Raw genomic sequence first — 23,771 nt, 5'->3', positions numbered from 1 at the left:
TCATGCAGCTCAGACCAGGAGAAAGGCGAGAGAGGGGGGTGCAGCAGCTGGAGGGGACATGCCAGTGGGTCAGAGAGGCTGGAAGGAAGAGAGTGGGCGTGAGCACCGTGTGGATGGTGGATGGTGCCGGGAAGAGGACCTGGGGAAGCCATTGGGTCAGGGGCCTCTCAGCCACCCTAGTGGAGAAGTCAGGGGAAACAAGGTGTATGGGTCTGGGGTTCTGGGGGGCACACAGGGCCGGAGATGGAGATTTGGCTCTCGGTGTCACCAGGAGTGGGGTGTGGTGCAGGAAAGAATGTCGTGGCCACAGCCCTGGCTCACCAAGGCTTTGGGGACTCGGCGAGGACTCAGACCCTCGGCGCGGAAGGAGAGAATGAATGGAAAGGTGAACGCCAGGCTTGTTTCTTCAGCATCTGCTTGTTTCCAAGTCCCGAGTCAGAAACAAGGGCTCTCAGGCAGCCCCATCCTGGGAGCACCCCGAGGGTCGGGACTGTCTGGCCAGCTGTGCCCAGCACAGTACCTGAAGCCTGAGGTTTGGGGAATGAGTGAGCATGCGCATCACACTAAAAGTGGCTGGGAAAGGAGTATTAAGGTGCCATGCCCGGAATAAGTCTAGGAACCCTCTAAGGGTTTGGGAGTAGTGAGGCTAATCATGCCAGGGAGGAGGTCTCTTTCTCCACCCAGCCCCCCAGCCCCCCACCTCTGGCAGTCAGGGCTCTTGCCCCCATCACTCACCGGGATGACACCTGCCCTCCGGAACTCAACTCTGGCCTCTGCAGGCCTCCCTCTGGGTCCTGGCTGGACTCCGACTCCTCTAAGGCCAGGGAGAGGGTGATGCTCATGGAGCTGACTGCGCCAACAGCTGCTGGGCCAAGAAAGCCCTGGACTCCTCCTGCAACAGCCACAGCCCTCCCGTGTCACTGAGCCATCCCTGCAGGTCATGATCAGGGGAGGGGACATGCCCAACAATGGAGGCAGGAGAACCAGAGGAAGCTGGAGAGAGGCGGGAGCCCCAGGAGAGCAGTGGAGGCAGTGATGAGACCCCACACAGCAGGACGGGAATGAGGGGTCTTGTTTACTGCTATAACCCACCACCCCCAGAACCGCAACTGGTACACAGTCGGTGATTAATAAATGTCTGTTCAATGAAGGGGCTGCTGGTCATAAGTCATGTGCCTCCTATAACAAGAGACATAGTTGGGAAAGGGGAACTTTTGCGTTCCTGGGATGCAAACCACAATCTCATTGGTTGTGATGTCTAAGCTTTAATGACAGGCACCATTTCGGGAGCACGTATGTGGTGCTCAGCAAGGAATTAAACCCTCTACAGAGATGACGTCCTGGGTTCCTAGGAGATAGGCTCTCCTATTTCCCCAGGTTACAGAGGAGGAACCTGGAGCACAGAGGGCTGACATGGTGTGGCCAGGACCTCCTGGCTAATGAGAGGAGGAGTCTGAGGAGGTGAAGGCCAGGCTGCCCAGAAAGAATAGAAGCTCCTCAGGAAGTGGCTAGGGGCAGCCAGCAGCAGCCGGCCTAGAGCCAACCCCACGGAGAAACCGTACCTTAGAACGGGGCAGGCAGCAGGCAGCTCAGGGTAGTGCCTGCTTTCTTAAGGCTCCTGTCGGCAAGGGAGGGAGAGGGGAAAATGTCTGTGTCCCCGTGTGGAGCAGAGGGAGTGGTCAACACCCCGGGGGAGGGTGCTTGGCATCCACATCTTCAGGAAGGTCAGCCTGGTCTACCAGCTCTCTGCCCTCCCCTACTGTGTTTCCAAGCCCTGGATCCCTCCCAAGCCACCCCAACCCCAGGACTGTCACAGTTGTGGACACACTAAGGCATGGCTCTTGGGGGGCAGGCCTGTTATCTCTGCCTAAGAGTGAATGGCTGAGTTGCTCACCCCAGATCACAGCACCAGGAATCAGAGCCTATGACGGCTGATGCCCAGGATCGGCCCACAATATAAGGATCTCTTCCAAGGGCAGAGGTGATGCCCTACACCCTTTTGCAACCCTTCCTGCTGAAACCTAGGAGCCTGCCCAGGAGGGCTGGGGGTCTGGGAGGGCTTGCCTGCTGGTCACCATGTTCTCCAGATAGCATGTCTGCCTGGCCACAGAAGGTCTCCAGGGCAGGACTCCCGCTGAATTCATTCACTTATGCATTCCCCACAGTGCCTGGTATCATGCCTGGCATGTAACAGGTATTCAATCAGTGTTGAAGGAATGAATGAGGGAATGAATGAAATGAAGATGTTGAAGGAAAGGGCCTCAACCATGTGATTATAGGCACTGACTGCTCTAAGCAAATAGTAAATCTACAGCTGTGGCAACCTTCCTGCTCGTTGGTAGTGAAACTCCCTTAAAGTCTAGGCCTCCAGCAGCCAGAGTGTGGTGCTTCTGTACTAAGCTCAGGGTCCCCCGCAGTCAGAGGGCGTCACCCCCTGCCTCCCCTCGCAGGAGGTGGCTAATCTGCATCCAGGCTGACGTTGAGTCAGCTAACCCACAGACCCCATAGCTTCCAGAACACCTGCTGCTGCTCTGAAGGGGCCAAGAGGCTGCTGGGAGTGCGCACAGCTATGTCATCGATTCAGATTGGAGGTAAGGAAGGACTCAGAGCGCCTGGCCTGGGGTCTCTGCTTACCATGGCCGCGGTTCTCCAGGGGCAGCTCCGGGCTGCAGGGGCCATCCCCCACCTTCGCCTCGAGGCTGGCCCCTCCCCAGGGCTCCTGCAGCCCCGGAGGCAGGCTATTGTTGCAGTTGTTGGTGGACAAGGCCAGCAGGGGATGCCTGCCTGCAGGGCCGTAGGGCTGGGTCTGGGCAGGGGACAGCTCACAGGTCCTGGGAACTACACTTCTTGAAGAAGGCGGAGGGGGGTCCACAGGCTCTTCCTGCCTACCCAGCCTGCGGGGTCCAGCCAGGGCTGCCTTCCTGTGAGACACAGGTGAGGTGGTTTTCCTTGAAGACGGAGGGGTTGGCACCCAGCCTTCAGGGGAGAGGGAAGAGGTCACCTGCTGGGCCTGGTGCAGGGCAGAGGGCTCTGGGTGACTCTGTTGCAGGGAGGAAGCAGAGACAGTCTCCAGAGACTCATGGCTTCCTCCATCCTGGGCTTGTCTGCCTGGCACTGAGGACCCCAGCTTCATGGAAGAGGCCAGGGGATAGGCTGTCCTGCTCAGAGCCTGGGAATCCACCGGGTGGACCCAGTGATTTCCCAGCCCCGGGCCAGGCTGCCACTGGGAGCCCAGGGAAGCCCTTTTACATTCCAGGACTGGAGGCTTAGGGAAAGCATCTTCTCTGGGAAACAGAGTCCCCTCAGGCAGGTGTCCCCTGCCTTCTTTCACCTCGGCTGCACCCTCCACGTGATCAACCCCCAGCAGGTAGTGCGGGGCCTGAGGGCTCCGGGGCAGCTCCGATTCGGCCTTCCGGAACCATCTGGGGCCTCCTCGAGGCCTGGAGCCCCGTGGACGGGGGCTGTTGCCTCGGGCCGGGCCCCGAGCCCTGCTGGGCTGCGAGGTCCCAGCTTCCTCACTGTCGGTCCTGCAGCTGTCCGAGGTGTCCGTGCTGTCCAGTGCGGAATCCGCCTCCTCCGGGCGCGCCGAGTCTCCGATGTGCGTTTCCCGGATCCATTCCGTGTGGCACCCCTGCTCCGCAGGGAGGAGCTGGAAGGCGGGGCTCGGGCCCCGAGAGCTGAGGGGCTCCGCCGGCACCCCGCAGGCAGCTTCGCGCTCCGGGAGGGCCCTGGGGTCCGGGCCGGCCTTCCCTGGGGCGGGGCGCTGGTCGTGGATGCAGCTGCCGCAGGCTTGGCACTTCCTGGCGCTGCCCCGCGCGGGCGGCGGCGCCGGTCCGCCCCTCCGCTCCAGCCGGCCCACCAGGCAGTAGAGTTGCCCTTGGCCGGCGTCGGTGCGCGCGAAGCCTGCGTTGATGTAGTGGGCCAGGTCGGGCTTGGAGCGCAGCGGGCCCTGTGCCGCCGTGGGCAGCGCGCAGCTCCGCGCCTGGCGCTGACGCTGCTGCAGCCGCTCCAGGTAGCGGGACTCGGCGTCACGGGCCGACTCGTCCTCGAAGCGCACGCGGGATGGGGAGGCGCCCCGCTTCGGCCACTGCCCGCTGCTGGACTCCCCGCTGGACGAGTCACTTGTGTTCCCGTTCTGCGGGGTGTCTCTGCAGGCAAAGGGCATCCTCGAGTCCGGGGCTGGGCCTCTCCGGCCGTCTCTGAGGGGCAGACGGGGGGTTGGGGGGGAGACAGGTCACAGACAGAAGATGGGGAGGAGGGTACCATGGAGTACAGCTCCGTGATGACAACTTCAAAGTTACCCGATAGCAGCTTCCTGGGGAGTCAGGCAGCAAACCCGAGTAGCTTCCAAGACCATCTTGATCCTGAGACCCAGCTCTAGACAAAATCAGTAGGAGCTTCCTATTTTGGCTTTCCTTCTGTTGCCTGATTCAAGATGAAACATTATATTGAACAGAGGATGTACCGATGGATAAGAGCAAAATCCTCATAGTGGGGTGTGTGCGTGTGTGTGTGTTGTATGTATGTGTGCACGCACTTAAGAGGAAGTGAGCCTGGCATTCATGGGCATCTGGTAGGGATGAATTGTTCCAATGATGTATTTGCTATGCAGGTTTAATGGGAAGAATGAATTATAAGTCTCTACAGAGACTGCGCGGGACCCAAAGTCAGGGTTTCTAAGCATTCTTGCTCCCAAAAGTGTCCACTCAGGGTTCCTAATCCTCTTGCTCAGACAAAATTTAGACAGAATGCCACCCACGTTTCTCTTTGGACTCTGCATCTTGTCTGTGCCAGCACCCCCCCACCTGCCCTCCTCAGCCCCTCACTCGCACTCTGAAAAGCTGTGAGGACAGGGACTGTGCTAGGAAGAGTCGTCCTGTCACTGGCCTTCGCTCTGGGAGACACTGCTGGTGGTCAAGTCCTGCTCAGCTCAAGAAAACACCTACATAAATCTCACACGAGGGCCCCCTGGAGCCAGGAACCTGAGTTTCCAGGCATTTCCCATCACAGGCTACCTAAGGAAGGACTGTATGTTCCCTTCCTTTTCCCTGCAGCAGCATCCCCATCAATCTACTGCTCAGTGTTTGGCATTCACACCATTCTTCTCATTTATCGCTTCTCTATCACTCACACTGGACTCCTGCTTCTTACCCAGCCTCCCTGCCTCCTGTCTGCTGGTCCTCCTGGAGCACAGCCTTGTCACACTGTACCCCAAGGGGGCACAGGACCCAGCTCACAGTCTTTGTGGTAAAAACACAGGCCCTCCACCTTCCTCACTGTTTTCCTCCCCAGCTCTGCACCCCCACCACCCACTTTATAGGGCCCCCAGGCTTCCTACCTCATCCACCTCAGGCAGCACTCTTGCCCCATTTCCTGGAATCTTTTTTCTTAACCTGCCTGCATTTGAATCCTATCTGTTAAAATGTTACCGTTGTATAGACATCCCATGTGTGATGGCTGATTTTGTGTGTCAGCTCGACTGGTACCACGGTGCCCAGCTACTTGGTGAAACATTCTTCTGGATGTTTTTGTGAAGACATTTTTTGGGTAAGGTTAACATTTAGATGGGTGGACTTTGAATAAGCCTGATTACCCTCCACGATGTGGTTGACTTCATTCAATCCATGAAGGCCTTAACAGCACAAATACAGATCTTCCCTGAGCAAGAAGGAATTCTGCCAATAGACTGCCTTTAGATTTGAGTTGCTCCTCTTTCCTGAGTCTGAAGCCTGCCAGCCTACCCTGCAGATTTTGGGCTTACCATGCCATGATCACATGAGTCAAGTCCTTAAAATAAATCTCTCTCTCTCTCTCCATACATATGTATGTGCGCGCGCGCGCGCACACACACACACACACACACACGCACACACACACACCCTGTTGGTTCTTCCTTTGAAGAAACCTGACTAATGCACTGTGACAATATCTCCTCCTCTGAACCTGTACCACTCATTTGTCATTACAGACTCACAGGATGTTAGTGCTGGAAGGCAGGGTCATGACCACGTGGTCCCTCCTCATTCCTAGAAAGGAGAGGCCACACAAGCCCAGCTCCCAGGCTGACCAGTACCTGAGCAGCCGCAAAGGCAAGCTGTGGATGTTTTTTCTCCCTCAGGTGGAACCACAAAAATAGAACTAGACACTGACCATGCTGGTGGTCTAGTCCTACCTGGAGACAGGAGCCCGGATTTTGGAGACTTGTGGCTTCTTTCCGATTGCCCAGAAGTGCGCCCATATACGCAAGTATCTATATTGGTATACGTCATGGGTTACGTTACTGGTTTTAGTCCTCAAAGTGTCTTCGAAGCCTTCCCTAACCTTACCTTCTTCCTCCCCACCACCCCCCATCTCCCCAAACAGAGAAGTACACTTCTCTGATAGCATACTGTACATAGCACAGTTTGCTCAGGTGCCTAGACACATCAACTTATTATAATGAAATGCATGTTGGTGATTAGTGGGTTTACTAATCCTTTCTCTAACTGGATGCTTCAGTGATTCCGGAAGAAGGATGCCAATGCTTTCAAAAAGGCTGCCCTCATGCGAGTTCCTCCTTCACCAAGTTTACAGCTACCCAGCCGAAGGGCATATATGGTATACAGTTAAAAGGAAAGGAGTTCAGATAACAGTGGGAAGAAACCATACATGCTTCACAATTACTATTAAAGCATGCCAGCCAGTGGGGAGAGCGGCCTATACAGAGACATAGCATTTACTGGACTGGGCAGGCTGTCCTTCCCAGCTGTACTTTCTGTATAAATAAAAGGCATTGCCTATCTGGCTCAGGTGAACATGACCTGTGCCCTGGGGGTGTCACTGGCCATCCCTAACCATCCCCTGCCTCTGTGCTTTGACAGCAAAGCCACTGACTAGCCTCACGGTCCTGATGGATCGGAATGGTCTGGATTGCTGAGGGTGTGGAATATGATGTATAAAGCTAGTCTTTGGAATCAGGGCGTGGTCTGAGAGGTCAGAGAGAAATTCTTCAAGAATGATTCTCTGCAGAGCTCCATGGGAACCAGCTATGGCTGATAGCTTAAGGCACTCCCTCACTCATGCCACATCAGACAGACCACCAGCTCAAACCTTGGACCCCAGGCCTCTGATCGCACAGGCCTGCTGGTCACCTAACTGAATGCTGAGCAGGTGGAATCAAGCGACCGCCAAGGTCCTGCCATGCCATACTAAGGAAGGGTGAACACTTCCTAAATCATGCAGCTTAAAGTGCCACAGGGCAAGCACGGGGGGGCCTCCCTGGAGGCTGAGGCTAGGTGTTGGCTAAATAATTACCTGCCCTAGGATGCGACGGGCTATGGGGGCCTGCACACCTGCTGCTAATCCTGACTCCAGTATTTTCTCTTAATAAGCACTGCTCCGGGAGGAATTTTTTTTTTTTTTTTTTTTTTTTTTTTTTACAGAACTACTGCTAAGCAAGTGGATCTGCCTGCTTTGAAACCTGAGCAGAGCCTGTGCTTAAAATGGCTGCTTTGAGGAATACTGCAGGGTCGTCAGTCATCCTGTTTTCTGGAGCTCACATTCACACAGGGCCAGTTTCCCCATTAGGCCCAACAGCCACAGCATCTATGGGCCATGATACTTCCAGGGACCCATGAAAATGTTTTAATTTCTCTTCAGGTAAGAAGGAAACAAACTTTTAAGTCTAAGAAAACATTCTAATATATAATACCTTTAAACCAGCACGGTGGTAAACTATAACTTTTAGCTTTTTTTTATGGAGGACGGCAGAGAAGGCCAGAGTGCCTTGGACCCCTCGAAGTCATAATGTGGGTCTGCATTCAGAGAGGGGTTCGCGGCAGAGACGTGAAGCTCTTCGCTAGGATCGCCCCCTGGTGAGAATGGTTCAGGGTCTCCCTGCTTGTCTCAACATGGCCAGGGAGGTCCCTGTGATCCCTGAGCTGGTGACAGTTTTCGGTTGGTGCCTGTGGAGCCCCTGGAGCCCCAAGCTCTGGCCCCTGAGGACCCCACCTGCACCTATGTCTCTTCTGCAGCTCAGGATCTGAGGGGTCGCTGTCCATGCGGGGTTCCTGGGTCAGCTCTCCAGACCATTCTTGCCCAGGAAGGGAAGGCTCTGGCCAGAGAAACCGCATCACCTCCCCTCCCCCAGGAACAAGAGGCACCCCAACGGGCAGAAGCCCTTTCTGGAGGCCCACTTCCTATAACAGTGCTGTCATAACCACACAATCAGTGCAACCCACACACACTCCGTAGTCTTATTGCAGCCACTACCTGACACAGGACAAGAGCACTCGTGGTGCCCCCCTCCCGGGCTCTGCATCTTGCTGACATGTTCTGCCCTCCCGGTATTAGGAACACCAACCTCGGTGTGCCTGTCCCCCAAATGGCAAGAGCCTATGTTTCCAGGAGCTGCTGGATTTCTACATTGGTTTGCTGCCAGAAAATGCAGCTACGGCTACCTCTTTCCCTCCTAGAAAAGTCTGTCTGTCCTGGCCTGCCCCAGCCACCTCCAGCCAGACTGAGGCTAGAGAAGGCCTTCTGGAGACTGCTCTGCCTGCCCCCACTCTTCCATCCATCTTCTACCGAGCTGCTCTTTGGAAGGAGGGATGCCTCTGGGCTGAGGGCAGGGGAGGGTGCGGGGCTGCTCCTGCATCCGACTCAGGCCTGGGGCCCGTGCGGCATCTCCCTGTGAACTCAGCATGGCTCTCCAGGGTGCTCTGACAAGCATAACCTTTAGAAGCATCTGCAGCAAGCCATCTGGTGTTGATTTTTCAGCTACACCCTCTGAGGATTCACCAGTGCTGCCAAGTCGAAGTAATTCTTTCTGGACACAGCAGCTGCTAAAGTGGGTCACCTTGCATTTCTATAGCATTTCGATGGCCAGGGGACAGCCTGACAAAAGGGAACGTACTTTAAGGTCAGTGACCGGGGTTGTTATGAGCTGCTCGTGGAATCTGGGGCACAGGAGGTGTCCGGGAGGACCTTTACGCAGTCACGTCTCTTTCGCAAATTGTCCTCTTCACTATTTTGCGGCTATGAAACCCAGCCTAAGGATTATAGAAAGTGGAACGGAGGGCTCTGTGTAACTCTAAGGCTCTGGGGGCCATATACATGCAGAGAATAATAGTTCGGATGCTCCAAAGAAGCCATGCCCATTCCTAACTAGTGCCCTCCAAGCAGAGGGAGACAAGGCACAGATGTAGAAATAAAAGGGTAGCCTGTTCGACACTGCTTGCCAGGATTTAGGATTTCCTGTGCCCCTCTCCTAAGGGGTCACAATGACCCTGAACCCAGAGGCAGGCCTCAGCCCTTTGCGCATGCTGGAGTCACCTCAGTGGTGCCATGACAGTTCTCGGCCCTCAGTGAGCGGGCTCAGCGTTCCCCATCAAAGAGCATAAGGTCCAGTTCCACTGAGAATCCTCACTCCCTCTAGTATCACATGGTAATGGAAACCAGCAGAGCCAGCGTACCCATCATGTGACCAAAGCAGAGGCTTTCTCAACAGCACAGATACCCTGCTTTGGGGCGGGCCCAATGTGGCATGGGCTGGCAGCTCCGAGTCAGGCCCACCCAGGTGCACCGGCTCTGGTGTGTGAAACTGAGGCAAAGAGGCTTCCCTAAAGGCATATAGCCAGTAAGTGGCAGAGCCCAAATTCAAACCCAGTGGTCTGGTTCCGGAGTCTTAACCAGTCTAACTTCTGTGCTGCCTCAGTAAACCTGCCTGCTTCTGGCTCTTGGCAATCCCTTGTCTCCACAGCCTCGTCCCTGTCACATCTCACCAGGACCACAGTTCAGCCCCCTGACTTCCCCAGGCCCCCAGATCCAACACTACCCGGTGGCCAGAACAGCTCTACTGAGATGGATGTGTGATCATGCTATGTACCCACTTAAAATCCTTCAGTGCCTCCTACCTATTCCTGGAGACATCCCAATTTTTCAGTAGGCCTGGAGGCCTCCCTGACGGGCCTCCACTGAGCTCTCTGGCCTTCGAGCCACTCCCTCCCTCCCCAACGAGCACAGTGTTTCTGCTCAGGGTTTCTGCCCTGGGATGCTCACCCCAGCCTCCAGCATGTGCCCAGTGAAGATCTACACCCCCTTCAAGCCCCGACGTAGCAGCCACGGCCTCTCGAGCCTCTGCTATCCTCTCCAGGTGGAGGTTTGGGTTTCCTGCCCTGCATGCCTGTCTCACCTCTCCTACACCACAGTCCACAGAATTGTATTGATCTGCGTGCCTGTCTTTCTCCCTGGAGACCGTGACATCTGTCCCTCCAGGGAGCTCGGATTATGTGTCGTTCATCTTTGACGACTCAATGTTTGACACTTGACACTCGGTCAAGGTGTGTTGAGCGACTAAATGAGTTAAATCAAGTGTCTGGCATGGGAACCACACACATAGACAGAGGGAGGAGCGAGCAGCGGCAGTTTGGCTAGATCCTACCTCTTCTCCCTGCCACAGCCCTCCTAGGCCAGCCTGGCCAGGGCCCCACTCACCGGCTGCCCTGAGCAACGGCAGGCATGATCTCATGGCTGGCACGGAGGGGCCTGGTCCTGGCCTTCATGCGGGCACGCTGCAGCAGATGCTTGGCTTCCTCATGCCTGGGGCTCAGCACAGACTCCGGCTTGGGACCAAAGGTCCTGCAGGGTGGCCCACAGGCCGGAGCAGGCGGCAGGGCGGGGGGCGGGGGGGAGGGATTAGAAGAAAATAACATGGATTAGAAGGGCTTTAACAGCACTGAACTTGGCTGTGCCAGAAAAGGCTCTGCATGTGCAGCCTTCCTTGTCCAGCTCCTACACAGAGGGCTCCAGCCCGGGGCTGGGGCTCTGGGGCCTGGAGTCTGGGCAATGGCCCTGCGTGGGAAGGGAGATGGCCCACCTCGGACATCCGCTCAGGGACTGGAGGCAGAGATCCCAGGAGGATCTAAGAAGGGCAGGGGAATCTCCAGATTATTCTATTGTTCCTTCCCTGGGCAGGCAATGGGAGTTATCTGGGAGGACGGGGGAAGGGCCTGGCGTTGTTGGACTGGGCCTGTGCCCAGCCAGATGGTCTTTACACACATCACCTCCCTCTCTCCTTCTGCCTCTCTTTGCACCCACACGTACCCATGCAAGCCCCCACCGCAGACACGAGGAGTCAGGCCTCAGCCCGTCACATTCTGCTCCTTGGGGGGAATGACATTTCTATAAATCCTGGTGCTTTCTTGCCTGCCTCAGGCCCAATCCAAACCCGTCAGGCATCGGCTCAGGGCTCAGAGAAATTAAGCTGGACCCACACCAAGTCAGCCAATGGCTCGATTTTCGTAAAAATAAGGGTCCTCTACCAGCCCTCCCCACCTACCAGATGTGTGGCCTCCCGGGGAGGTCCAGAACCGCAGTCCAGAGCCGAGGCCCTTTTTCAAAGCTGTCTGGCAGACGGTGGCATACAGCCTGCGCCAGGGTACAGAATAACGGCAGCCCCCAAGCCCCCACTGACAAGCCATTTCTCTCCACCGAGCTCCCTCTCCCCAGCCAGGCTGACCCAGGGCAGGTGTGCTGTCCGCCTGACAGATGAGGGTATTCCGCAGCAGACGGGAACATTTGGCGCACTGCTCAAGGTCGAACATCAGTGGAGAGCAAAGCAGACGATCGCCAGCCCCACTGCCTCCCGTCTCCTTCCCACACCCTCTGTCTCCTCCTTCCTTCTGTCCCTGGATCCCAGGACAGGCTGAGAGTGTGCGTGGCTGGAGTCACATTCTTTGACGTGACTTCAGCATCCCCCCCCCCCCCGGCTGCCCCTGTCCTCACTGTCATATACGCTGGGCTGTCCTCACCAGGGAGGATCCACCAAAAGAGAACCCAGGCAGGGAGAGGCTCAGCCAGGCTTAGATCTCAGACGGTAGCCCCCCAAATCCCTTGTCTCGCCTGCCGCATGGGTGACCCCAAGAAAGGGGCCTGACTGGGGGAAGGTACCAGTTTCCTGGATGACAGATGACAGATGTGAGTGGGAAATGGCATAATTCTGGGGCCTCCTTGGGACATCCTTGGACAAGCTCAGGCAGTCTGTGGTTCTTTCTTTTTCTCTTTTCTTTCCTATTCTCTTCCTTTCTTGCTTGCTTTCGTCTTTCTTTCTTTGTTGCTCATGCTTTGCACCTAACCTTGCTTTGGAGCTCAAGGGAAAAAAAAAAAAAGAACTGCTAGAATAAAGGCACCATCTGTGCATATGAACCCTGGCAAGGCCCAGGCACAGTTTTGGAACCAGGAGGGTTTACTGGAGTGACGTGAAAGTGACTCTCCAGGCCTGTGGCCCTGTGAAGCCTCCTTTGGCAGGAGAGGCCTCGCTTTGCATAGCTTCCCAAGCAGGCAGCTTCTCCGACCCTCTGCTGAGAACAGCTGTGCCCCCTGGGGCTCCTGCTCCCACAGCACAGATAATGAGGTTACCAGCCCAAGAGACGCCCTGCAGCCGCCGGCCCCCACACTCGGAGCCTTCCGGGGACAATGTGGTTCCCCGGCTGTCGGAGGGCATTTGTCACAAGACCTGGTGGGCAGGCAGGAGGGCCCCCAGGCAGCTGGCCAGATGCTGCCAAGCCTGGCCTTGCCCCCAGGTTTTTAAGCCATTTTCCAGCTTTGCTGCTTCCTTTCTGCTCCCTCTCCTTGGAGCTATTAATTCTTTTTTTTTTTTTTTTTTCCATTTCTTTCTGTTTTCATCAGCTGCCCTGCTTTGGTTCCTGGCAGACAAAGCTGCTTTCTCCACTGATTACAAAAGTAAGGCTTTTTAGGCTCCTGAAGGCGTCCGTGCACTAGCAAGCTGAGCCGGGAGGGGCGTGGCAGCTACCTTCACAGATGGCCGTCAAGGTCAGCAGGGCACGCAGTCCTGGACCTGACCAGCCCCATGCAGGGGAAAGGGCTCTTTCTCCCGGGAGGCGGGGGCAAGCGGCTGCAGTGCTGGGGGATGTTGAGCCTCTCCCAGCCTGACTGCCCACCCCAGAACCATCACTGCAACATGCTGGTCTGCCGGTAGGGTGCCAGCCCTGCCAGCCTGACAGGTTCAGACTCTTCCATCCGAGCGAGGCTTTCCTGTCTCGTCTGGCCCTGGCCTCTGCCCAGGGGCATGCAGCCCTAGAGCCAACCCCTTCCCATCACGGACTGTACCCCACCGTCTCAGCTCCCACATTTGTGGGAATTTCTTGGAAGGGCCGGGGCCATCAGCGCATGGCGAGGCTGAGGCAATTCCATCTCAGAACAGACACCGTTGCTACTCTCTAGAAAACCTGCATGTCTGGGCCTCATTAGCTCAGCGGGTAGGGCGCGGAGATAACATGGCTGAACGCTGTTCCTCCCTGGGCCTTAATCTCCCATCTGCGAACAGTGGGAGTTGGACAGGCCCGTAGACTCCCACTGCTACCCTGTGAGTCCAGGTTTTGGCCAGGTAGTCTGGTAGACCACAGGGTTGGGTGGGGGATTTTGAACTCTCCCTGGGGAGTTCACATCACAGAGGTCTAGTCACCAAGGAGCAGCAATACCTACAAGGAACTAATTGTTGGGGGCGCCTGGGTGGCTCAGGTGGTGAAGCATCTGCCTTCAGCTCACGTCATAGTCTCAGGGTCCTGGGATCAAGCCCTGCATTGGGCTCCCCGCTCAGCGGGGAGCCTGTTTCTCTCTCTCTCCCTCTGCCCCTCCCCCCTGCTCATTCTCTCTCTCTCAAATAAATAATTTTTTTTTAAGGAACTAATTGCTGGGGACAACCGGAGCACCAGAGGGGTATTCTAGCCCTTCCCTCTGCCCCTCCAACCACCAGTGTCCCAAGCTCATTTCAAGGACAAAGGTAGCATGTGCCCCCATCTGGCCTGTCCCTCTAAGCCAGTTTCCTGGTGGAGAGACAGGCTTAGCTCCGACCTCAGCTCCCCTCGTGGCCAGACAGGCCGAGATCTCGAGTCAGGAGAGCCTCCACTGGTCTCCTAGCCAAGGAGGGAGGTCAGCAGGACAGAGTGGCATCTTTCTGCAGCCATCATAATCCTGGATTAAAATAATAAGCTCCAGCAAGTCTGGGTCTCACCCTTCCATCCCAGGAACACGAATCAGGGAAATAATTTGGAATATATAGAGATCTGACATTTCCCAGATTCCAGGATGCAGTGGGTAGAGGGGAATGTATGGCATACAGAACATATATAAACCTTCTTGCCCCGCACTTGTTCCATCTTTCTAGATGAGCGAGGGTCGCGCTCTCTTGCTGTTACACTGTGTGCAGTTTCCCCGAGGGAGGGGAAGAGAAAGCAGGCCTGAAACTGAGTCCTGACTGCGTGTGGCCTGAGGGTGGGAGGCTATCCTCGGGGCATCATCACAGGACACGGACAGGCTGGGGCCAGAGTGAGGGTTCCAAGCGTGGTTCTGGGGCAGCCTAACCAGGTCCTAATTCGGGGCTGCCCCTTACAAGTGGGTCACCCTGGTAGGTTACTTTGGGGCTAAGCCTCAGTTTCCTCATCTGCTAACTAAGGGCTCAGTCGATAAGTGAGATTGAGCTCCTTTTAAAGGAGCTGATCGCAGAGCCGGGTACTGGGTGAGATTCGATCAGTGTTAGCATTCACTGTTACGACTGCTGTTATTAAGGGGGCTATTTTTTTTAGGTAACTCTCCCCCTTATGAACAAAGGATGGAATCCCTAACCGCGAACTGAAATCCCTGCTGAAGAGATCATCTTGCCGTCGTCTGCAAGGGTAAGGTACGTTTGGAAGGGAAACCATTTTGAAGCTCCAGAAGGCTCGGGGGTTTTGCTCTAGACAGCTCTTGACAGGGCTTCACAGAGAAGGCAATATCCGACAAATGGGGAGCCCCTCAGAGGAGACTGTCTGGTGGCTGACGAAACTGCTGCCCAGAGAATAAACAGGTAACTTCTCAACAGAGAAGGAAGAGCAGGCGTCCTCAAGAATGGTTGCTGCAGGGGGCGCCTGTCTCATTTAACACCTTGAAAAGGACCTGGTGCAGGCGAGCAGCGTCAAGACGCCAGCCTCTTGCTTGGGGACAGTACAGCAGCTGGCCCTGTTCTTGCCTTCTTGAAGGCTAACAAACTCCTTGGGGGTGGCCCCTCTGGGCAGCACTGCCTGGCCTCAGTGTGCAGAGGCAGGTGCCCGAGACACCCCCAAGTAGGAGGGAGAGTGGCCGGCTCAACTCCAGAGGCCAGGAGGAGGGCTTCCTCTGCTTGAACGTCAGCCCGACCCCCCACAGGTGGTGGAGGAGAAAGTAGCTTTCTTCAGCCTCTATATTCGCAGAGGCTAGGGCCACCAGGGGGTTTCCACGTGTGGCGTGTATGTGAGTGTGGAAATGGCATGGCGTGAAAGCTCCAGGTGGCACGAGCTGTGCATCAAGGCTTCCAACGTTAGCGTCCTTCCTTCTCCACCCAGGACTTAGAAGCCTAGATAACCGGGAGCACGGTATCAGAACACAGGCGAGTGGTTTACTTGAAGATGGTGAATGTGTCTCCACTTGTTACTGCCCTACTTAAGATCTCAATTCCAAAGCTCTCCACAAATGGAGAGCCAGCCTTCCCATCTTGTATCCTGTAGTATCCACACATGCCGCTTCAGCCTTCTCGAAAGCATTCCCGCAGGTCCTACCCACCCGGGGGTGTCCTCTCCTGCGTCCATCCCGCTTCTTTCGAGCCCACCTACACTCCTGCCTGTGAGCCGCTGCCAAACGTTTCCTGAGGGCCTGTTCCCTGCAGCTACGGGGCCCCGGAGAGAAGACCGGCATAGTTTTTGTCCCCAAGGAGCGCGAGGAGGAGACCCAGCAACAACATCTTTCGCTAAAGCTGTGCAAAGATGGCAGTGAGCACACAAACGGGCAATTCCCTCTGAAATCAGACACAGTGGTCGGTTCACAGGATGCTCTCCAGAAATGTGAGTTAATATGTTAATTTTTAACAAGCCGGAGATTTTCTCGCAGCTGTGGGCCTGACCCCTTGAGCCACAGGCCAGGCCTCGGAAACTCTTGGGGGCTCCCTGCCTGCCTCCCTTTACAGTCTATGAACTGCTTTGGGGCAGGGAGTTTTGACCTGTAGCAATCCCAGCTGGGGCCGGAAAACTGCGACCCACCAGGGTGTGAGCGTCTGTGGGCTGGCACTCTGCCTTCTCTTCTCATAAAGAGGTGTGTGTACGGGACTGAGCTTCCCTCGAGCCTCGGCTTCCAAAATGGGCACGATTCTGCCACAGGGATGCAGCGCGGCGGTGGGGGGGGAGGCGAGTGTCGGTCAACAACCTAGGGAATCCTCTGAGTTTCCTTCATCAGCAGAGCACAAATAAAACACAACCCCAGAGACCCTCTTCTCTCCATTTTGCGCACAGCGGAGCAATCATTAAAGCCCTGCAGACACACTTGAGGATCTGGAGCACTGATCCCACACGGAAGGTCCTGATTCGAGCCAGAGCCGGCCTCAAGTGGGCACGCTGGCACGTGCAGCCGCCCAGAGCTGGGTGCTTTCAGCTCCCGACTCCCATTCGGTGCAGGGCGTGGGGTGAGGACTGCCTTGCCTGCTGCTGCACCTCTGGCTTCACATATGTTTTGCACAAGCTGGGGTAACTGAGGGTCCTAGGGCGACCTGTAATCCTGATCTGCTCTCTCAGAGCCTCAAGAGAGGGAAGAGGCCGAGCTGGTCCTGGCCATTTCATGGAGTTGGGGTGGGATGCCCACGGGCTGCTAAGGATGGAAGAGGGCAGAGCCAGCCCTGAGCAGAGTGCCCGCTGCACTCTCCTTCCCGCTCCTGCCTCTGATGGGACCAGTTCCCAGTCCGCCTGTGAACAGGTGGCTGACAGCACCGGCCCCCGTCTGCACTCTCTGAAGTGCTTACCTCCCACCCCCTCCTCTCCCCAAACCAGAGCCTTATGCCCCAAATCATCTCAACGGTGGCTTGGGAGAGAAACAAGATTAGCCCTTGGAGACTGTCACCTCCCCTTCTTTGCCCATCCCCGAGAACACCTCGCCGGCACTGGGGGAGGCAGAAGACCCCCAGATCCCTAACTCGAGGAGCGGCCTGGGGGGGCATGGAGAGGACAGCCGTGGCAGTGTGGCATAAGGGTTAGGGCACAGACCCCGGTGCCTGCAAATCCTGGCTCCCACACTTACTAGCTGTATGACCCTGGGCAGGTCACTTAACCTCTCTTCAGAGGGGTCTCTTTGTCAGGGAAACAGAACAAGCCCTATAGGTAGTTATTAGGATAAAGTGAGAATGTGGGCAGAGACTTCACACAGGCCCTGGCACACAACAGGGGCTGGAAAAGGGCAGGGCTGGCATGGTCTTCTGGAGGGAGGGACTGGCCACCGGCATGTTCCAGCTCTCTAGGACTCAACCTTCCCTTGCCCCTCAGTAGAGGGGACCACCCTGGGGTCAGGGGATGGAGGTCTCCTCTGCATTTGGCCCTTAGCATCTAGGGTCCCAGGGCACCTCTGGTGTTCCTGTAGCATCTCAGGTGTCCCACCTGCAAGGTCGACTCTTCCGCTGACTACCCCCCAACAGGCTGGCCCACACCTCCCCCCCACCCCACCCCCGTCACACAGTGACGACTGTCTCAGGCTCTGCAGTGACCATCATTTCATGAGCTTCTTGTCTCACCATGCAAAGCAGTAACAACTGCAGACAATTATAATTAAGTACAGGCTGGATTAATGTGGTCAAATGGATATTTGATGGCAATCCTGAAAGGCACTGATGCTGGACCTGAGTGTGAGGCAGGACCTTCTCTGTGTCACATCCTCAGAGATCACAGGACTCACTGCCAGAGCATGTCCTGACCCCCCGAAGGACGGCCACCAAGATGCACGGCCACCGCGTCAGAACACGCCACTGCCCAGGGCCCTAGGCCCCTCCGTACACACTAAATCCCCAGGATGCTGGTCCGATTGGCACCCCTGGATTACAGAACTGAGAGAAGTAGGCCTTATTTCAGAGGTCTCTTGGGAAGTTCAGCTATAAGGAAATGGCATCAATAATCCATCCCCCTTAGGGGACAGACGGAGCCTGCAGTGTCTCAGGGTACTTTAATTTCTGCCCAGGAGACTCAAGAATAGAACCAAATGAGGCGCTCTGCCCAAGGGGGCCTCAAGACATGGCCAATGTTTCACTCAGCCTTGAACTAGGGTATGTTCCCTGGCCCTTCGGCCTGTATGTCGGTTCGGGAGGGGCCTGACTGTAGATTGCAGGTCAATGGGGCACTCTGGAGGACACAGTTTTCCCCATGCCAACTCTATGCCCAGATATATGCTGGCCACAGTCCTAAAGCTCACTAAGACAACTTCTTCCTCCACACACACACACACACACACACACACACACACGCCCATCACACATATATGCACACACCTACACATCCTGCACCTGCACACATATACCCCACCTGAACCCTAAAATGCTGCAGGTGGCCTGGCAGTTTAAACAATAGTCCAGAAATCCCCATCCGGAGGATTCTACACAAACACCATCTCCTCACAGGACTTGCGGGTGGGGGGAGTCCCTTCCTCCACCACAGTTGAGGTTCTCCTCCTCTAAACTGGGTATTTTTATTCCTTATAATCCGGTAAGCCAGTCAGGAACTTTGGTTTCTCCTTTCAACAGTGAGCTCTGGACAAAGCCCCCAGGGGCAACAGGCTGGGGCGGGGCCTCTCTCCTGCCGGGGCAGGGGTGGGGGGGTGAGAGGTGGGGGGCAGGAGCAGCTACAGAAGAGGAGGTACCATCTCACAGGACACGCGGTACGTCTGCCCCAGCTGCCTCCTCCACGGGCTCCCCAGGCAAGGAGAGGGCAGGGAGGCCGAGAGCATGTCACTGAGGACCAGTCCTTCCTGCAGTCACACTCCTCCATACGGTGGCCGGGCTATGTGGGGACCTGGCAGAGGGGAGCCAACTATGATTCCAAGTCATAAGTAATGAGGGATGAAGGAGCCAGAAAGCCCCCACTCCACCAGCCCTTGGCCAAGGCCACGGCAAAGGCCAGTAGCCAAGCAGAAGCTGGATCGCCTGAATCGGGGCAGCCCTCGATTTGTGAAAGCAGGACCAGGGGGGCCCCATCCACGTTTTCTGGAAGGCAGGTCAACTGAAGTGGAATTTCTGCAGGGAATGGCCTGGGAATGAAGAAGCAACAACTCTGACCTCTGCCCCCCACAGGAGCCAGGAGACCCTCAGCAAGTGACGTCACTGCACAGCTGGAGACACGGAGCCCGGTGTACCTGGGGCCAGGAGCTCGTTGAAGGCGGGGGCCAACCTCTGAGCAGGCACCAGGGGTGGCCCTCAGCCCCACGGAGTGCACATCCTGCCAGGACACTGCCCACTCTGGAGAGTGGCCCCACGGCCCCGAGCACGCCGTTGCGCCAACTGCCCAGAGACACTGGTCTGTGTCTGTGCGATGTCACAGGTGAGGTCAGAGGAGGTGAACCCCTTTGCAGGAGCCAGCAGACCCCCTGGGTGGGGAAGGAACTGTGGGGGAAATCTGTGGACTTTCCCTAAGGATTTTCACACATTCTTTCCTATTACCCTCACCACAGTCCTGTGAAGGAAACCAGACAGGCACTATTTGGGCCACCTTGGAGATCAAGAGACTGAGCCCAGGGCCGGGGAAAGGATGCCCAGGGATGCAGAGCAGGTGGCTGGCAGTGCTCTTGGCCCTGTGTCCTGTGCCCAGTGGTTTTCTCCCAGTGGCCAGGCACCTGTGGGCACTGGGGGGTGCTGACACCTTCCATGGGGCCTCAGATATGAGGATCCACAGTGGCCCGCTGTCCACTGGTCTGCTGGTGCGGCAGCGGGGGCGGGGGGGGGTGGAGGCGCGGGGCAGGGAGGGGGTCCTGCCTGCCTCTTGCTTTCTCGAGGTCTCCCACTCTCCTGGTGCCGGGCAAACGAGGGGACCCCAGTGAGGAGGGCAGGAGAGGACGTGTGCACTGTGGGTTCTCACCTGTTCTGGTCCAAGTCTTGCAAGGAGATGCCTGAGTCCCAGTCCACGTCCCCTGCTGGTCGCTCTAGGACATAGAACAGAAGCGGAGCTCAGGGCAGAGTCAGACAGACACCGGGCTCTCAGCTGTGACTTAGTGAACACCCGGAAGAAAGCTGTCTCCAGGAGCGACTTATTCCCTAGACACACTCAACCCCGCTCTGTGTCTCAGCTGAAGAAGTGGAGGCATAGCCTGTCATGGTGACAGGGGGGCACTGCCACGGGCCAAGGGGACCGCGTGGGTCCTCTCAGGTGTGGGGTGAGGAATGGACTTTCGGAGTGGGGGGAAGCACGGAAAGAAGGCTCTCTCAGGCCCGAACACTTACACATCCCAGCGGAGCTGTCGCCTGACAGAACCCTGCCCCCTGCGGTGGGGCTTCCGCCAGGAGGCACTGAGCTCCACTGGGGGCTGGGGGCAGGTCACCGGAGGAAGGTGCCAAGAGCCACCCCAGAGAGGGCTGTAAGCCACAGGGGAGAAACCATCCCAAGCTCTGAGGGTAGCCTCCAGTTGGTCTGGGGGGCCATGGGGGTCTTCAGCAGACAGGCTAGCTGTGAGGTGGTAAAGAATCTATGTCAAAGCCCAGAGTAAGAGGACATCTTGAGGAATTAGGTGGCCGGCAGCTGTGCCCTTCTCCCTTTCCTGACACACGCCACCACGGGTACCCTCTTGCCCCTCGTCTCCCCCTGGACTCCCTCCTTTGGCCCCCACCACCCAGACCTACAGAGAGAGCCTCACCTGGTAGACCTCTGTCCCAGGATGGAGTCCAGGCTGGGATTCCCACCCTGGGGGGGCCTTGGCCGCCAACATTTAGCATCTCCTGCAGCAGAAGGCGGTTCCTCTCCACCCGGTCAGACAAGGATAAGGCACTGCCCCCAGGGCCCAGAGCCCCCAGCTCTGCAGCTCGCCAGAGCCCCTCGAGCAAGGCTGGCCTGGGAACAAAGTCCTCCTCGCAGGTAAGAGACAAGCTGTCCAGGTCTCCCCCTGTAACTAGATCATCTTGAAGGGTGTATGACCTTCCCTTCCTCAGGTTGGGCATGTGGGCGATTTTGTTACAAGGACCAGGGCCCCCAGGCCGGCCTGGAGTGACTCTGTGAACAGGGTTTTCTTCCAAACAGCCAGGCCCTGGCAGCAGACTCCTCTCATTGTCGGGCAAGGCCTGTACTGATTCTGGAGGCCGCGGGCTCCTCCCGTTCCGGCACTCCAGCCCAGGAGAAGGCGGCCTAGGAGGTCTGGGACCCCCGTTCCGGGCAAGTTCCTCCTTGCTGATATCGCTGTCCAGCTGCCCATCAGGCAGATTCTGAGCAGGGAGCACCCCCTGAGCATCCGCCAAGGAAGACCCCTCTGACAGAGGCCCAGCTCCGCCCACCTTGACTCGCCTGCATTTGGGTTTCTTGGATGGCCACTCGTGAGAAGTGAGGCCGGGGCTCACCCCCTGTTTGCCTGCCGTCACTTTTTCCTTCAAGGCCCTCACTTTGGACTCCAGCACAGAGGGACCTGGGAGTTGTATCCCCCATGCCCTGGGGTGTTGGGGGGCCATCAGGCTGGATGTTCTGTCTTCCAGAGAGCAGGACCAGGGTCTTGGGAGGTGTCCACTATCCAGCTGTGGCTCAGGGCCACTTCTCTCCACAGTCAAGGTCATCTCCATGGAGCTGGTTGTTCTGCTCCCTATTTGGGTCCCTCTGGAGGAGAAAACAGACAGAGCTCCTGAGACCCAGCATGTGGCTAGTAGCTCCAACTACCTCCTGGGTCCCCAAAGTGCCTTGGAATTGAGGCTTGTGCAGATGAGAACAACCTGGGGACAGAACTTTGAAAAGTATAAATCACTGTGTGGCACAAATAAGTTATTGAGTTTTTTCTTCCAAGTCTGAGCAGTGTTCTAGTTTTTCTATCCCCATTTTACAGATGGGGCACAATGAAGCTTCAAACAACTGCCTAATGTGGACCAGAGTGACAACAGGGGCCAGATTTCCCAGCCCCTGGCCTCCATCTTTGCTGACAGGAGGTCTCAGGGGAGGATGTCAACATCTGCTAAGAGCTAACAAACTCCTCCTTTTTTAAGGGGAGCCAAAGGGGATGAGGGACTTCGGGAAGATACCACACAGGATCTGACCCCCTGGTTGAAGGTGCCTCCCTGTGTACAAGCCACAGGTCAGCAGCATGGGGCTGTGTGCAAAGGGTGGCCATGACGAGTCTCCGGCTCTTATCCACATCTACTCTGTGGCAGGCGGGCCTGCAAGAGCTTTCAAACACACTCTCTCTAGTGATCCTCACACACTCTGCCAGAAGGGGATTATCTTCCTCATTTTCACAGATGGAGAAACTGAGGCACAGAGATCCGGTCACACGGGGGCTGAAAGAAGGCTGGATTTGGAATGCAAATCTCCTTCCAAGGCCGGTGGCTCAAAGAACTCAGTGATCAGGGGATCACTAACCCCCCACTCCCCTTATTCTGTAGGTGAGAATATCCAGTCTGGAGAGGTTAAGTGACTTGCCCGAATCACACAGCTCCTTGGTGGCGGAGCTGATGTCAATGTCTTAACAGAGAATGAAAGTGAGCATAGGATTTTATTCCCCAAGTGGTTCAGTGCACTAATATTTACCCCACTCTCTGAGAAAAAGCTCCTTAAACACCATACATTTAGATATGTCTCACTTGAAGTAAACTGCATGTATAAAAATTCATATTTACATAAATTACAAATTAGGAGTTAATTTTTCACTTCATATATGAACTAAAGTTCACCACAGGATTCTCTGAAATGGCAAGTCCCTCCATCGTCGTTTACAATTCGATTTATACATGTTTCGGGAATGTACATAGTTCATAAAGCAAAATACATAAATAGTGCAAATGTCACATCAGCCTTAAGCCTGTGAAGTATAAGGAGTATCTTCAGGAGGGCGAGATCATCTCCTCCACCAGCTGATCTGGAATTTACCAACTTTCTTTTTGCAGCCCAGCCACCGAATTCTCTCTTCTAGAAAAGTTCAGCTCAGAAAGCAGGGGATTCGGGGCAAGGCCAGCCAGACGAAAAGAACTTTCTGACGGGTAGGCTCTGGAACCCGCATTCCCGGGGCACCCGGGTCTGGAGCCCTTCGAGCACGCGAGCCTTGCACGGGGCTCCCCGGGGCACCGGCAGCCTTCCGTGGAGCCGGCCGGGCCGGGCCGGGCCGAGCCCGGGGTCGGCTCTGACTCCCGCAGGCTGAAGCCGGAAGGACGCGCAGGGCGGCCTCCTCGCGCCGCGGTCCGCTCCGAGGCCGCGCGCGGCCGGCATCCCCCTCCCACCCCATCCCCTCCGCTCCCCCGCCAACCCCGCCGGCCCGGCGCCTCGCTCCCGCGTACTCACTGGGGGCCGCCGCCCGCAGGCCGGGCCGCCGCCGCCGCCTCCGGCACCCCCTCCATCCCGCGGAGCGGCGCGGCCCTCCTCCGGCCCTCCGCCCCTCCGCCCTCCGTTCCGGCCGCGCGGTGGGGTGCGGGCCGCCGCCTGCCTGCGGGTCCGCGGGGGGAGGCGGGCGCGGCCCGAGCGGGGAGGCAGCGGCATGGGCTGCTGGTTCCCGGCTCTGCCAGCCCCGGGGAGAGGCCAAGCCTGGCGCGCCCCAGGCCGGGAGCCGAGAGAAGGAGCAAGGAGGGCAGAAAGGCGGGGCAGCGGAAGGGGCTGGAGGAACGGGCCCGTGCCCCCACCCCGGCCCCCGCCGCCCTCCGCTCGCCTCCTGCTCCCGGCGAGGGCGGCCGCGGGTTCCCACGTCCCGGGGAAGGGAGGACGAGCGGGGCCGGGGCCCGGGCGCGGGGACCGAGGGGGCTCGGGGCCCTCGGAGGACGCCGCGGGACCGACCCCTTCGCGCGGGCCCAG

General features: G+C 57.0%; 1 protein-coding gene across 3 annotated transcripts in view; it reads right to left on the bottom strand.

Moving 5' to 3' along the window:
* The window catches only part of KIAA1614 (KIAA1614 ortholog), a 39,404-nt gene extending 16,081 nt beyond the window's left edge, over positions 1 to 23,323 (bottom strand). Inside the window, exons 1-7 of one of the 3 annotated variants that reach the window (XM_088016875.1) lie at positions 23,268 to 23,323; positions 20,656 to 21,599; positions 19,884 to 19,947; positions 10,471 to 10,614; positions 2,646 to 4,199; positions 900 to 937; positions 736 to 865 (exon numbers count right to left, since the gene is read on the bottom strand). In XM_088016875.1, coding sequence (XP_087873001.1) covers positions 736 to 865; positions 900 to 937; positions 2,646 to 4,199; positions 10,471 to 10,614; positions 19,884 to 19,947; positions 20,656 to 21,599; positions 23,268 to 23,323 — 2,930 coding nt within the window. The other 2 variants (XM_028121469.1, XM_088016876.1) reach the window with 2 other exon arrangements.
* Between the last annotated feature and the right edge of the window lie 448 nt (positions 23,324 to 23,771).

The sequence above is a fragment of the Eumetopias jubatus genome, unplaced genomic scaffold (assembly GCF_037043125.1).
Source record: "Eumetopias jubatus isolate StellerSeaLion01/CBP00866 unplaced genomic scaffold, mEumJub1_p1.0 scaffold_12, whole genome shotgun sequence".
NCBI lineage: Eukaryota > Metazoa > Chordata > Mammalia > Carnivora > Otariidae > Eumetopias > Eumetopias jubatus.
Note: the sequence above shows the minus strand (reverse complement) of the source record. Positions and strands in the feature narration are given on the sequence as shown.